The following is a 17531-nucleotide window of genomic DNA, read 5'->3' as shown; positions in this document are numbered from 1 at the left end:
TTTAAATGGAAATGGAAAAAAAATATTTTAGAATCTTTTCTAGTTTAATTTTATTTAAACGGTGCAATTACATGGTTTCATGTCCAAATTGTAAAAGGCTGTGTTCTATTTTAACAAAAATATCAGGTAAAACATGGCCATCTTTAATGTATTTTTATAATAAATCTTTTCATCTCTATCAATAACAGTTTATATGCTTCAGTATCAATATAATGAAAATTTTACATTAATTGTAACTGTTTCGTTAAAAATTTGAGAACATTTTCAAAACAGCATAAATTGAAAGTAATTACACACAAAATAATAAAGTAATCTTCTTGAAGTTTATTTTAACACAGATAAACTTAGATTAAAAACAAAGAAATCTTAATTTCCAACTCTGACAATTAAGTCAATTATAATTGGTCAATCAGTTACATTTTAGATCTGGTTGCAAAACTATTTCATTGTATTTAATTATTGATTTTTGTATATAAATTAATACCCAAAATAAAAATCACAACTAAAATATAAGAATTTTAATTAAAAATTTAAACCAACCATTTTGTTTCCTTAATGGTAATTTATTGGACTCTTCGTTATTCTGGCAAATGTACTTTGAAAGTCTTTTTAGATATTTGACACTTTTTCCAAATAAAGGATGATAATGAGTTATAAAAGTGTCATATCTGATTCTGAAATAAAATTTAAGAACAAGAAAATTATATATTCAATTTAAAAAATTTTCTTTGAAGATATATACAGTCGACTCCGTATAAGTCGACACCCCAAGGGGAAGTGGAAATGTGTCGAGTTATCCAATGTGACGACTAAAGCGAAGTTGGAAAACAAACCACAAAACTACAATTAATAAAATACAGTAGTGTGTTATACAGTAGTATAGGCTTACAATACATCGTGTCCTCCATTTACAATTACTCTGTAGATGAAAAACTGAAAAATTCATTTAGTGTTGTTTGTTTTGAGCACTTAACCGTCTCGACTTTCTTTTTCAACGATCACGAACGCCTTGAAAACATCATCTTTGCAATTGTCAATTGTTGGCAAGTAACGTCTACGGATTCTTAATGCCTCTGGCGTGAGAAAATGCAAAATTGGATTCTGGTGTGATGTTGATGTAGATTGTATATTTTCTTTTTGTTTATCTGTTATTATTTTATACATAAAAATACATAAAATGTTAAAACATTTTTATTAATATGTGTGTATATATATATATATATATATTTTAATAATATTAATATATTATTATATTATTAAATATATTAATTATATATTAATAAATAAATCAACTCCCCCTCCTGGAAAAAAAATGAGTTCGCACCACACGTGTGGAGTGAATTCATTTTTTCGGGAGGGGGGAGACGACTTATCGGAGTGTGGGACAGCAAAAGTATGTCGACTTATCCAGTGGTGACGAGTTAAACGGTGTCGAGTAAACTGGAGTTTTTTTAACATTAATGCCTATGTAAGCCGGCCGGGACCACAGAAAACTGACTACTTAACCGATGGTGTTGACTTATGTGGACTCAACTGTAGTTGATAAAATTTCTTCTTCCCTACAAATCTTTATAAATGAATTTACCTTACAGGTAATCCTCTTTGAAATATAGCTATTGATTCCAAAATTCCACAAGCTCTTAATTGCATTAATAAATATTGGGAATTCAAATATCCAGGTTGATAACCAGAATTAGGTACTAAGCATCTGATATAATGTCCGTCACATAAATTCAATTTCTTTACTAAATCATCTAGAGAAGCCTAAAAAGAAAGAAAAAATTCAATTAAAAATTAATATGTACAGTAGTTTAATAATTGTTCTAATCCAATACAGTTACCTTAAATTTTGATAAAACTGTTTGTTTACGAGTTTTTTTGTCCTGAACAGAGTTATTTATTGTGGGGCTCAGTAGTTTCACAAATGCTTTCAAACTTCCAGCTAATAAAGATTTAAATTCCTCTGGAATATTATCCTAAAATACAAAGTTTTTTAATAAATTAAATTGTTTGCAAATACCCAATGATGTAACACAGTTAAAATTTGTAAATTCTTAAGAATTTAAATTACAGTTGAATTTGGTCGATCTAAACTATTGGATAATTTGAATCTGTTGTTATTCCCTTGAAATTAGTATTTATTTAAATAATAGTTAGAAATACAATTCAAATCTATATATATAATCGAGACGAGATGATGATGATGATGATGATGATGATGAGCGCAGAGCCCAAATGGTTAGGAGTTGAAAGTTGAAATTTGGTACACAGTTAGGGTACGTTACAAGAACGCACACTAAGAAGGGATTTTTCGAAATACCTCCCCATGGGGAGAGGGACAGGATTAAGTCTTAACACTTCCATCAACAATGGAAGTGTGAAGTAACAATGGAAATATTAAGTAACAATGGAAATATTAAGTAACAATGGAGAACAAGAGAAAGCGACGTGCAAGATTTACCGGCGCTGGAGAAAAAAAAAAAAGAAAAAGATAATATGTTAGAACATATTCAATTTTCAAATTTAAACACATTAGTTCGGTTTTTCTCGACCTTTCTTCTTTAGAACATTCGATGAAAATTGAACGATATAATCAGAACACGTCGTGAAAATCGAACAATAGTAGAACATTCGATTTTCAAATTCAATCTTTCTTTAGAAATACTATAATGACTATAATGTAATAATTTTAATCTTCGCTATCGTTACTTTTGCCTGAGCAATGCCAAGCCTACCTGCTAGTAATTTATAATTTGAATAATTTTTAGCTTGACAGTATATTTCATATTTTAAAAAGAAACTCAAATAGTGGCAGCAGCATAAAATTGATTGATTTATATAATAAATACATTTTGGAAATTCCTTTAAATGTTGTCATCTGTAAACTGAATGCAAGCAAAATTATTTCAGTTTTACTAAAAATTGAACCTAAATAGAGTTGTCTATGATATTTTATGTCCCTGAGCATAGAGAATTTACAAAAATTTCTCTGGTTTAAAAGTTTGAAGCAATTAACGTGGAAAAGAAAGAAGACAATAGTGCTAAAGAGAGGAGTCAAATAATAAAATATCAACCAAAGATTAAATTTAGGTAATCGAAAAAACTGATGAATTTTTAGGGATGGTCTGTCCCAGGTATGTTGAGCCCCATCCTTCACCTGGCCACCCTAATTGTGGGCCTGGTTGAACCATGATGAGAAAATGTTCTTAGTGCCTACAGAGCAGAAATAGTAGTAATGCTAAAGAATGCAGAATACTGCCAAATACTGGAACCTTGCAGAAAACTAGTTTAATTTTCAAAAATAGACAATACAAATTTTTGAATTCCCTTCTGGTGTTTGAATTAAAAAAAAAATTCAACTGTATTTCTAACAGGTTCCATTGACTTATTATATAGTACCAGTACAATTTCAGTAAGGCAGCAATTTTCTAGGTTGACATATCCAATAATCTAACACTAGTTGACACTCTGGTATTATAGACACTGCTGCCAAGTCATACAAGCTACAAATGAATTCAAACTGCACTTCCCAATACATTTGATTACCTTTCCATTAAACTTGGCATAACATCCAGCCTGAGCTTGAACACTCGAGCTCAGATACGATATTAATTTAAAGATTGTTAGGCCTGTCATCTTAGCCTGCTCAAAAAATGGCATTGTTCAGTCACTTATAACAAAAATACTATATAAATATAAAAATCAGTCCCTTGAAATTTCATTCCAAAAATACTGTTCCTCTCAATAAATTTAGTGAAAATTCATCAACTTGGCAGCAGTGCACTTGGATATTTGATCAGTAGTCCAACTTATGTTTGCTACATCATTAACAGTTGACTACACTGTCAAATTCATGTATGTACTATTGAATTTACCTTATTATCAGTAATTTAACAATCTCCTTAGTCTGATACAATATATGTCACATTACTGACATTGTACTGTAATTAAAAAATATCTATAATCTATATTCAAATGATCTTAAAAATATTTAAACAATTATGATTTCTATGTACACTGAGAATGAAAAAAGTCTTTTTTTACCCCTAATAATTCAAAATAAAGTATCTTAAAATATACATTAACTCATTTACTTCTTTTTACTATTCATAATTTTATAAAATATTTAGTGCTATATTTTGTAATTATCCTATTTTCAATCGTATAAAACACTTATATTACTTTATTTTTCTCAATCATTCCCTCTGTTGAATATTCAACGTTTCCTGCAAAATGTTTAATGATAAAGCTGTTTGGATTTATAAGAGGCTTTCCTTTACCGTCTTTTGGAGCTTCGATATATTTATTATTTTTGAATGAATCCAATATTTTCTTTGTAAGGGAAATTTCATCAATTGACCAAGCTAATTGGCAATTCTGAAAAATAACAGATACATGATTAAAAAAGAAAAAAATAAATAAAAATTAAAATCAAAAAGTAACTTCCAAAAACTGCAAATATTTTGTGCAAATTAAAAATGTTTTAAGTAACAATACAATATCAAACCTTGCTTTCAAAATAGCAAGGTCTACAGTTCATTAACTATCAATAATATTAAATAAAATTTTCAAAAAGCATTTTTTAAATGTTTAGGATTGAGCCACTTCAACTATAATCACCACATTTACCAAGGTGACCAACTTTTTTACAATGAAAAGGAGGACACACACAAATTGAAGGAAAAAAATATTGTAAATAAAAGAAACATTTTATTCATTGCAACAATAATACACTATAATAATTTCTACTGCATGTGTATGTGCCATGTTGTGTTTTGGTAAGAAGTAAACAAAGCTACTTGCATGCAGCGCACTCTCTCAAGGTCTCCTGTGCAGAGCACATGCGTTTCATAATCGCACTGTGCTGCACTGTACCGAGCCTTGACGAACCGTCACGTCAAATACAAACACATCACATTACATGCAACGGATCGGTTCGGCACCAATCCGAATATGGAGATTTACAGATTAGTCTTCAAACATCAAAAAGGAGGACATGTAGGACAACACTTTTTGAGGGAGGACAGTTGGTCACCTTACATTTCATGTACATGATGCAATCTATGAAAAAAGCATTGTACTTAAGTTAGAAAAGTAAATTTCATTGCAGAGCAAAAAACCCCCAATGTCAAAATTGACAATTTTTAAAATTTCAATGCTGGCTATTTCTAGTACCATTTGGCTACATTTGTTAGGTAACAGTACTAAAATAATAAAATAACCAAATTCTTTTACTTGAATGTAATTTTGTAACTACTTTTAAACTTTTAATTCAAATTTGTGTGAAACTTTTTCAAAATTATGATTTTATGAAGCAAATTTTCTAGATGCTGTTTCTCACTCAATTTTTAATCAATCTAATTGTTTTTAAAAAGTACTCCTCTTGATCTGTAGAATAAGATAAACTGGAAAAATAAAAATACTTTTTCCCAATAAGACACCTTTTTTGTAGATAGCATCACATATATAATTTATAGAAGATACTACTGATTCAATCTTAAATTATTAAAAGTAAAATTTAGAGTAGGGGTGACATACTTCCTCACTATAATGTATTTATATACACACATACACCTAAAATATTCTTATCCAACTGATATTACTGATCTAATTCTACATTCAGTTACAAGTGTACAATCTGTATCAAATGTTTATTGGGTTTTGGAGTGGTGAGGAAGGTGGGATGAGTCACTCCGAAAACATTAAAATAGCCTATTTTAATTGGAAGTAAATGGAATTTAAATTGCAAGATTTGCAGATATGATACAAAGTAAATTAAATAAATGCATTTAATAATAATAATTAAAATTGTTTCATTAAAAATATTACAAAATATTCAAATATTTGGATTAGATCATTATTCCTAATTATTTTATATGAGTTACATCAATCGTTAATTAGATTTTTGGCTGCAATTTAAAGAAATTGTAGACCTATAAATTCTCACAGTCGTCCATCTGTCTTTCCTTAATCTAGAGAACAGTGTTAGGTAAATGAAATTCAAGACCAGATATGGAAAACTTAAGGGCAGGAGGCCCCCAATTTTCCATATATGAACTTCTGATGCAAAGTGGAAGTTTTGTTATTTCAATTATAATATTTTCCCCTGAAAGGTGGTAGATAGACGACTGGCATGCCTCCATCGTTAACAAAAAGGTATGATATACAGGGGCAGGACACTATAGTACTAAGTTTAAGTGGAGAGCATATATTTAAAAAAATTAAAAAGAAGATTAAAAATTGCAGCCAGGCATTTTGACAACATCAATATATAATTGCTCTTTAGTTATAAAAAGTTGTTTACTTTCCATTACATCCATTATATTTTTGATTTTTCTAAATTAAAAAAACTTAGCAATACAGCAGCACAAACACAGACTGCCAGGGGGATGCCTCCTAAGTAAACTCTGTAGAAAATGGCTTCAATTCAAGTGTGACATATGAAAAAAAGCAGAAAACTTCACATGACAAGCCCATTAGTCAGGCACAAACTTCAATGATTTTATCCACTTGGTCACAAGTGGCCCCAAATATGCTTATAGATGCTTTATAATATGTACATTTGATGAAAATATCTTTTAAAAAAATTCATTAAAAACAAAATATTCAAATTGGTGAATTTATTATATAAAATCTTACCTCATTGAGTAAGCCAAACACACTGGCTTTATTTCTCTCTTCCAAAAGTTCAAGACATTGTTTATTATCTGTATAGTTTATCAATTTATAATCAATACCTTCTTCAATAAATACTGCCTAAAATTTTAAAAATTGTATTTAATTCTTTCATTTTATATAAATAAATATTTAATATATTTTATAAACTGTGTCACCTGCTCATCATGGAGAAAATCTTTAACAAAATATTGTTGAAGCTTTTCATTTGCAAAATTAATGCAAAGTTGTTCAAGACTATTGTAATTAAAATTTTCAAATCCATACACATCCAGGATACCTAAATTTCATTACACTTAAATTTATAACAATTGTTTTATGAATAATAATTATAAATTACAAATAATTAGTATTATGAGACTTATTCTACACCTAAAAATACATAAACCTTTATTCTTTATAAACACATTTTAAAATATTATTCCTGTATGATAAATTTATGAATAATAAATATGTTTTCAATACAGTAGAACGTCAATTATCCGAATGTCGATCAACTGAAAGCTTTCCAGTCGGACTATGTCAGGACGTGTGTCGTGCTGAATCAAACATTTTTGATACTAGATTAACTTCTAAAGTTTTTAATGATACAATAACCGCAATTATTATTATAAAAATTTTCATTGGGCTTAACATTGACGAAAATTCAACGCAAAATGACACGCAACAGAAAAATTTCAACGTGAGATATATTAATATACTATTATTGGGATATGCTAATATACTAACTACATGGATATACTAATATAATGTATTAATAATGTATTTTTACGTACATAATCGGTTATCTGAAAAATCCGATTTTTCGAACAACCCCAGTCCCCAATTGATTCGGATAATTAACATACTACTGTATATAAAATACAGCAAAATTTAAAAACAATACAAAATGAACATGTAAGTATTAGAAATAACTAAAACTAATTCATCCAAAATTATATAAAACAGGCAATTATTGATTGTGACTATGTCACAATACAAGTCTGCAAGTTTTTTAATCATATTTTTAATTATTTAATTTAAAATATATGCTCTCCACCTCAAATTAGTAGTGGCTTGCCCCTGTACATCATACTTTCCTATTAGCAATAGAGTGGTACATGGGTGAGGTTAGCCAGATGGGAGAAAGTGTCACGACAACCTAGCGGTCAGCACTATGGTGTGAGAGTGGAAAAATTCACGGAGACAGGTTTTCCATCGCAAACCTTTTATTAAGTATAAAAAATGGTGCTTACAACTACTCTTTTTCTTCAGCGCAAGGCCTATCCATCGGGTGAATCAGTCTGCGTAAAAAACGTTCAGTCAAATCGACGATCGGTTTCTCTTCTTCTTGATAAGATGAAGAGGAGAACGTGGACCTCAGGGCACACAACACCACTAGCAGGGATGATTTTCCGGCGGCGGGACCTGTACAATACTTGCCGGGATGAAATGGCAAAAATTATCCCAAAACGTCAACCAACTCTTCATTTTTGAACAGCAACCAATATCCAAGAGCGAAGCACTCCAAAACTAAGAACTAAGAACTGAGAACGTAACATCCTTTTTTTGATGGTTTTTATAAGTTTCTTTTGAGTCCCAGATCGAACATTCCGATAGGTCGATGCCGACCTGTCCCTGCTCTCCAATTGGTCCCCCCTCGTTACGAATTGTAACAAGATTGAAACCCAGATCGTGGAATGAGTCAACACTGACTGAAAATTCATTCCTATCGAAGATGTTCTATCCAAATACTCAAATTCGTCTATTGTTTCAACCTGAGAAGTCTGAGTTTCTCGGAAATTTCTACAAACATGTCTTTTTATGGACATAAGATATTTATTTTTCATTTTCCCTATTTTTTTCTCGTTGTATGGTTTCTTTTTACAACATAATAATAATAATTAAAATAATTTTATTATTAGTTTCTATTTAAAAACAAAAGAAAATTTTCTTTTTCTTGTTTTGTACAAATTCTATACCCATTTCCGAAGCTTCACACAAGTCATATACCTCATTTCAGAGGAAAATTTTTTAAATTAAAATAACATTACTTCTAATTTGTATTGGAATTTGTATATACTTAATCTTACTTAAGTTTTCCATATCTGGTCCCAACTTTCATTTATCTAACTCCATTCTCGAGATTAAGGAAGGAGAGAGACAGATGGATGACAGTGGGAATTTATAGATCTACAATTTTTTTCAAATTAAAGCCCAAAAATTGCTAACGATACAATAAACTATGGTAACTTATTCCACTTCAGTAGTGATGTTCGAACTATGACCTCCAGGCCTGTGTTAAATTGGTCAACAAACATATTTGACAAATCACTTATATAATAATTAGGCTATTTCTATCATATGTACAAATATACAAAACATTGTGACCAATTTAGCCACAACTTATGTACAGTTTGGCCTAATCAAGAAGTTCAGGCACTACTGCTTTAGTAAATCAAATAACTAGTTTATAAAAAGTTGTTATTCAGAACATCCAATTTTAAATTGTTTCTGAAGTACAGAGGAAATGTTTGTATAACAAGGTAACTAATACTACTACAACAAGGTTTCATTCAAATACAGGATTACATCAATCTTTGTATGCAATAAAGTAAGTTTGTGTGTTCCTGCTATTGGATTAATTTTTCTATTGTGAACTGTATCAGAATCATGGCTTTCATTCTTTGAATGATGACGCTATCAACATTAATTGCATTTTGGAATCATGTAAACCTAGAGTCAAACCAGAATAAACAGTAAATCTCACTATTGAAAGATACTAAATCAATAGGAGAGAAAGATCGTTTCTGAAGTTCAAAGTTTTACAGAGAAAAACCATATATAGTTTGTCTATAGAAAGAATGAATTTGGGTATTAACCAATGAGCATCAGCCATTAATTGCTTTGTTGTGGCAAGTTACTCCCAGTTTCTTCCTTATTTGTTAAACATGTCACTGCCATTGTAAACAATATTTTGGAAGCTTCACATTCTGGTATTGGAATACAAGGAAATTCACTATAATAGTAGTTAAAAACATGATTCTTTACAGTTAATGAATAGTATAGAAAACACAATTAATGGAAAAGTTGTTCTGGAATCTAGTGAAAGACAAATAAAAATAAAATAAAATTCACACTTTGCCTGACATATTAAATGAAAAGTGCTGACATCATTAATGAATGTGCTGATTGGTTTAAGTGAAATGACATTGCATGTGATGCTGCTCTCTCAAATGGATTCTTTCCATAGACTACAACAAGGTATACCCTTAACTGAGTAATTTAGGATTTAATTTTTTTTTTAATGCAGATATTTCAAATGAAAGCAGCATATAGTTGAAAAGGAATTTCAGAAATGTCATACCATAAAATTAAGAAGCAAAAATAAACCACGCTACTGATATTCTAATACAATAACTGCTAATGTAACAATTTGCGTTCTGCACTGTGATTGAATGATTCACATACTGCACAGCTATGTCCTTTATTGTTTTGAATTCAAGTGCTTAATATTTCACTAGCATTCTTTAATAACTACTAAATTTTTGTAGAAACAGCTTGTAATACTTTTTATTTTTAAGCTTGCTTTTTGTGTGCACATTTTTTTATGACTGATAGCAATGCTGGACATTCTTATAGTAAAAAAACAAATTAATGTTTTATATGCTCAAAAATTATGGGATAAAATATAAATAAATTATTGGATAATTTATATAATAAATTTTCTCACAAAGACAATTCTTCATTCAATTATGATAAGTTTTAAAAATAAATTCATTACTGTCTTCTTTGAAGACAATAGAAATGAATTAGAGGTTCTGGTAATACAATATGAAAAGAGAGGAGGGGGAAAAAATTATGCAGGGCAGGCTCTGACAATAGAAAATGAAAAAAACTGTTCTAAATCACATTAGTTTTGTTTAACTACATAAGTCAGGCCTGGCTTAATGGTATCAATAAAAAGTACCAATAACACTGTTTGACAAGGGTTCTATTTCTGATATTAAAGTGTGTGATTCTAAACCAATTTATCATGAGAAATTCGAATCTGGAAACAAAATTTCGTTGTCAGGAATACTTTTTGTGTAATACGTATATATATATGTGTATATATTCACAGTTCATGGCAAACACAGGACGTTATAGAGAGGTATGTGTATGTTGCCGCATTCAGTAGGGATCAAACATGACAATTTCTTGTTCAACAGCAGATGGAAAATATGTGGAGACTTCAAAGTGCTATGACATTGGGAATGCAACAACACTACACAAAGTATGCATGTTTTCTTTGCGAGTTGGATAGTCGTGACAGAAATTCTCACTACATGAAAAAGAAATGGCCTAAGCAGAGGTGGAAAGTGGGCGAAAAGAATGTTCAACGTGAAAGTCTGGTAGCTCCTGAAGATATACTACTTCCACCGTTTCACATCGATCTTGGCCTAATGAAACAATTCATAAAGGCCATGGATCCAACAGGCAGTGGATTTGCATTTCTAGCTGACAAATTCCCCCCATCTTTCAGCTGCAAAAATAAAGGAAGGTGTATTTGTGGACCCACAAATCAAGGAACTGCAGAAAGATTCACACTTTGAAGTATGTTTAACTGCCAAAGAAAAGAGACCATGGTTGTGTTTCAAGATGGTATCAGAAAACTTCCTCAGAAGAAGAAGAGCTACCAACTACAAAGCAATGATGAATGACATGATCAAAGCATATCACGATCTGGGGTGCAATATGTCTCTGAATATGATGGGCTCTCATCTGCACTACTTCACAGAGAGTTGTAGTGACGTATCAGATGAACATGGCAAAAGATTCCTTAAAGAAAGACATTTCTACTATAGAAAAGCGTTATGAACAGAAGTGGCTACCTTCTATGTTAGCAGATTATTGCTATATCATTCAAGAGAAGAATTCTAGATTTTCAATACAAGAGAAAAAAGTGACGTGCATTACTATATGGTGGCTCATTTTTTGTCAATTTTTTGTAATTGCTCATGTGAAATAAATACTACAACACAGTACTCTTAGTGTATTTGCATTGTATGTTAGATCCCAACCTCCCTTAATGTGATGAACTTAATAACATCATAAAAAAAAACAGATTTGTTTCTTAAATTTCAGCTAATGTGTCCTGCACTATATCAGAAACATAAAGAAAAAATAAAATTGTGATTACTCAAACTATCCCTGACAGAAAAAAACTAAAAACAGGTTTGAATTTAGTGCTCAAAGTACAACTAGGAACACAATGTATTTTTTCAGAAATAGAAAAAAGTTTTTTTTTTGTAGAACAGTGTAATTTACTTAGTGTTGCCACCTCTACAAGAATCGCTGACCCGGATGGCAGGTCAAGTTTGTTCAAACAGAAGTTCCTGATGCATGCGCAATGTCATTTTACAATGCAAAGAATAACGTGCATACCGGTTCTCCTATGCAAGTCTGTGGACTTGCATAGGAGTAACATAAAAGCAAAAAAAAAAAAAAAAAAGAAAAAGGTAGACAGGCAGGTTGTGCGTCACACATCAGAATAAACAGAGTAACATGGCAGAATGGCAGATGAGTTTCAGTGAGTCTGAGGTCTTTCGTTGTTCAAATTCAAATGGTGTAAATTTATAACAATATTTGCAAAAACTTTGTTTCATCGTAATTTCACAATTTCTACGAAATTCCCGACAAAATTAATAGTTCACCCGGACAGTGAGTCAATTCCCGGACTGTCCAGGTGAAAACCAGATGGGTGGTAACACTAAATTTACTACTACATTATTATTATTTTATAAAAGATTATTAATCCACTTTTAATTATGCTGTAAAAACTTTGATGTTCCAGGTTCTCTATTTGGATAAAGTACCAAAAGCCAAATTAAACAGCAAAATTTATTTTTCACCATAAAAAAATTTTTTTTGCTGTGCAAATCTTAAGTTTTCCCCTTTTCACCACATTTCTTTTGCACATAACTGAAATTGTTTTAGAAACTGTTTTGATGTGCCTTGAACAACAAAACCTGGATACAACCATTGATAAAAAGAGAATGTTCTTTGTATTTCTTTTTCAGTATTTAAACTTATTCCCTTCACTGTGACACAATCAGAAATAATAAAGACTACATTATCTCAAACAGCACAGCACTATAGTAGTAACTAATAGCAATATTTAATTTCAGGTTCTCTATGGTGGAATATTTTAATACTTCTATTGAAATTACAATTATTTTTTTGTGATTTTGACAGGTCACATATTCTGTAATTGACCAAAAATGATTCAGGTGCCTGTTGATTTGATAGCCATGCCTGATAGGTGTAATTAATTGACCTACAATTTTCAGATTGCAGACCTACTGTACACATTCCCACTGTCATTTGTCTGTCCTCTGTTAATCTCAAGAATGGAGTTACGTAGATGAAAATAAAAACTAAATATGCAAAGCTTAGGAGCAGGAGGCACCAATTAAATATTTATGAACTTCTGATCTGGACCAGGAAAACGGAAAAAACCACACAATTTTTTAAAATCACATAACAATTAAAACTTGCATTGTGACAATGTCACAATAATATACATTTGATTTTTATCAATATATGTTTAATTAAACAACAGTTTATGTTTTTGGAATAATATCCCCTTTTCACACTTCTTTCACAAGATTTCATGCTACATGAGATTTGTAGGAACTTGGTTATCATATTACAGTTATCAATGAAATCAAGTTCTAGCTGTATAAATCAAGTCTATAATCCAATCTAAAAGCCAGTTAATTATATATTTTGATTGATCAACTTTACTATTCAATGATTTTCTTTAAAAATTATTATAAGCAAACAAGTGTATGAATAAATATAGTATACACTATGTTTTAATTATCATTAGAAATAAATTATAGTTAGCATATTTTTAAGAAGTATTTAGTTTTATTAAATAAACTATAAACTGCTTAAACCAGAACTTTACAAAAAGACCAAAATATTTTAATTTTATAGACAAAAATATATGTATGTTACCTATAAAATAATCCCACACTGGAGATGCTACTTCTTGATTAATAAATTTCACCAACCAGTCAAATAAACTGAAAGAAAAAAAAATTTCTTAAACAATTTCAATATTCATTTTATTTACTATGAGTAATCTAGTAGCAAAATGTACGTTTTTTTTTTTTTTTTTAACTTTTTAAGAAAGGCCAAAACGTCTCATGCAAAACTATAGAATCTGGAATGCTAATTTGAACTGATACATAACCAATACTAGTGAATACATTACGCTACTGTATGATCAACAAAATATAATCTCAGATTCAGCAGTACAATGTGTCTGTTTTGCCAAGTGGTGCAATTTGACTGAAAGATTTGCATAAGCTTCAGACATTTGCAAGATTTACAGCACATGGTGCATTCTGTAAACAAGTGTGCAATACAATTACTTCAGTTTGAAGTATCTACCTTAAATACCATTTATTACCAGATTTGTGTGTTTAAATTCATAATACATGCAAATATGCACATAAAAACGTCAGTTATAAGAACTATTGTATGTTAAAATGCCCAAAATACACATCATGCATATTAAAAATGCCAATAATACACGCTAAAATTTATAGGTTGAAATATGCAAGTACTTTACTTTGCCTAAAAGCAAAAGTTACTAACTATTATTACATTGCACTTTTCAAATGGTAGAGAATAAGCAAGGAATTTGAAAATTATGACGACATTACAAAACATGTATTAGAAAAATGTTTTCCAAACTTTTTGGACTACTAGCCCTTTCAAATGCATATATTTCTTTAGCTCCTCCATAAAATCATTCAAAAATGACAGTTTAAATTAACAAATAAATTTTAATAAAAAATTTAATATTTTATTTTATAAAATAAGTGATAATTGTCTAAAAGTTCTTAAATTTTATGCTTCAAAACTGACTTTAGTGTATTTATCGTTTGCAATAATGCAAACAAGCTATAAATTTTATAAAAGCACTTCTTAAATCCAAAAATGACCAAATCTACAAAATATGCAGTAAAAATAAAACTCATAAAATATGCTTTATTGGATTATACAATCTTAATTTGATCTACTTGGACTCAAATAGTGTTTCTATCATAATATCATCATCATAGCATTTAAGGAGAAAAACCATGCTTGTGCATACAGATCAGTCCTTGATTATTTTTTCTTGTGGTATGTTTTGCAACAGAAAAATAAAATCTTTCCACTTACAAAATCTCATTAATTTGAATCGGTGAGAAGAATCTATAATTTTTAAATTGAATTCGATAATTTTTATACTGTATATCAACAGATGCTTAAAATTTTATAATCAATGCAAATCTTACACTATTTTCTTTATTTTAAAAATAAAAACAATTGTTATTCATATACAGTCGACTCCACATAAGTTGACACCCAGATAACTCGTCACCGTAGGTTACGTAGTCAGTTTTTTCTGGTCCCAGCCGATTTACATAGACATTAATGTTATTAACCTTAAAAAAAACTGTTTACTCAACATTGTTTAACTCGTCACCACTGAATAAATAAGCATACTTTCTCCGTTTCACACTTTTTAGACGTCTGATAAGTCGACTCCCCTCCTGAAAAAATGAGTTCACACCGTACAATAAACTGTGTGGTATGAACTCATTTTTCAGGGGGAAAGTCGACTTATCAGAATTCTAAAAAGTGTGAAACAGAAAAAGTATGTTGATTTATCCAGTGGTGACGAGTTAAACGATGTCAAGTAAACCAAGTTTTTTAAGGTTAATAACATTAATGCCTGTGTAATTCAGCCGGGACCACAAAAAACCGTACGTAACCAACGAGTGTTGAGTTATCTGGGTGTTGACTTATGCGAAACCAACTGTATATTAAATATATGATATATTCCCATTTACACAGCATATGAAACCAAATTAAATAATATAAATGTTAATTTTTTATTCATTTAAAAGTATACTTTGTTCAAAAACAATCAAAACTTTGTATTTTCTTCTCTTTTAATATAGAATATTTATAATTCATTCATCATAAATAAACAGATGATAAAATATAATCAAAACATATGTTGGAAAATCAATTCATATTTTTTTTCTAACAGGCACATTGCATTCATCTCTTAAAATGTGTCTAAATAAAATTCAAACAATTAGGCCATTAATTTAGCACACAAAACTTTGGTTCTATATGAAAATATAAATATTTTGTAAATAAAAATACACTAAACAGTATGATTTATATTATTCAATAAACCTATTATTTTAATCAAATTTATACATAACAACATTTCATACTTTAAGCTTGTTATTAATATATGCTTTTAAAATACATCCGATTTAACAGACTCGGCAATAACAGGGGAAGAGTGTCTACTAAATCAAGGGACTATTGTATTAGAAAAAATTTAATCTATCAACATATTACGAATACACTTACTTTCTAACAACAAATTGGTCTTATAAACTGTCACAGACTAATTATATTGATATATATTCACATTAGACACCAACCAAATGCCAAAACTCTATTGGGCTAGTATAAGGCTAATTACTAAATGAATTACGTACCAATTTGGCTCTACAGGTAAGCATTAGGTGTCATCTTGTATTAACATTAATAATTATAATTTAATTAATTAATTTAAATAATTTAGAACTGCTGGGAGGAAAAACAAAAACAAAAAAGAAAAAAAAAAAAATTGGCCCAGAGCGGGACTTGAACTCAACTCCTGCTTACCGTGCAGATGCATTACTAGTTACGCTACACGAACCTCCAGTCTGATCTCCCCTTCCAGCATATATAAACTAACGTTATAACCATCGACGGTTATTACAACGCCGACTGGGGACACATTCAGTGCCCACGTCCTCATAAGGCACTCAACCGGCCATCGTAAGCCCCGGCAAGGTGTAATATATATATAAACAACACCGCTAAACCTGATATAAGACTAGACACCAACTAGCCGAATAAAGTTTCGGCATTTGGTTGGTGTCTAGTCTTATAATATATATGGTTTAGCAATGTTGTTTATATATATATATGCACATTACAATCCTTATAAGCAAAGAAGCCAAGTCCAAATTATAACATTCTAAATTAAGATTTTATTGTAAATTATTACTTTCAAGTTAAATGTAACATTTCAAACCTATCATAAATAAATCTAACAAGACAATCTCTTCTTGCTTCACATTCCTTAATAGTACAACATGGTTTGGTATAGACAGATCTTCTAATTGTTTTTCCAGCTGTTATGGTCTTAACAATTAGAATTTTCTCTAATGTAGATGATGATAATCCTAATAGAGTTGAAGCTGCTTCAATATTATGTGTTTCTGAGGAAAAAAAAAACAAACAAAAATTATTTAAAATAAAAAATTTATTATAAAAGATACTTCACAATATATACTTTTTGCAGATTCACTAATGGCTATGCAATCATCACCAGGATTTAACTTAAAACTTAAATTTCTTAAGTGAAGCAAAGCAGAAAGAACCTGAAATAATAAAAAAAAATTAAGAAAATACAAATTACCTTATTTTTAAACTTTGTTAGTTTACAGACTTACTAGCGGACATGCCCAGCATTGCCCAAATGAAAAGTAGCAAGGGCTAACATTAAAAATCAAAACTATATTAAAAGTTTGGCTATTTTAGGCCAACTCAAAATCAACAGTGTTATTTCAGAAGATCATATGAATCTGTAAGGCCCAATTCTAAAATCATCAAAAATAAGGTTTACAGACTGTGGCATCATCATCAATTATTATACAATGCTTACTTAGAAGATAATGTATTAAACTTAGGCCGCGACTCCACTAGCCGTAAAAGGGCCGTAAAACCCCTCACCGTAAAAGCTTTTAATCACGTGACCATGA

General features: G+C 30.0%; 1 protein-coding gene across 1 annotated transcript in view; it reads right to left on the bottom strand.

The window, feature by feature from the left end:
* Positions 1–17531, bottom strand: part of LOC136990407 (unconventional myosin-XIX-like) — a 64112-nt gene that overhangs the window by 12410 nt on the left and 34171 nt on the right. Inside the window, exons 10-18 of the mRNA XM_067288795.1 lie at positions 17063–17150; positions 16802–16988; positions 13660–13727; positions 6834–6955; positions 6640–6756; positions 4183–4377; positions 1842–1976; positions 1586–1764; positions 541–674 (exon numbers count right to left, since the gene is read on the bottom strand). Coding sequence (XP_067144896.1) covers positions 541–674; positions 1586–1764; positions 1842–1976; positions 4183–4377; positions 6640–6756; positions 6834–6955; positions 13660–13727; positions 16802–16988; positions 17063–17150 — 1225 coding nt within the window. The remainder of the gene's footprint in view (positions 1–540; positions 675–1585; positions 1765–1841; positions 1977–4182; positions 4378–6639; positions 6757–6833; positions 6956–13659; positions 13728–16801; positions 16989–17062; positions 17151–17531) is intronic.

This window comes from Centruroides vittatus, unplaced genomic scaffold, assembly GCF_030686945.1.
Source record: "Centruroides vittatus isolate TY-2023 unplaced genomic scaffold, ASM3068694v2 scaffold_932, whole genome shotgun sequence".
Classification (NCBI taxonomy): Eukaryota; Metazoa; Arthropoda; class Arachnida; order Scorpiones; family Buthidae; genus Centruroides; species Centruroides vittatus.
Note: the sequence above shows the minus strand (reverse complement) of the source record. Positions and strands in the feature narration are given on the sequence as shown.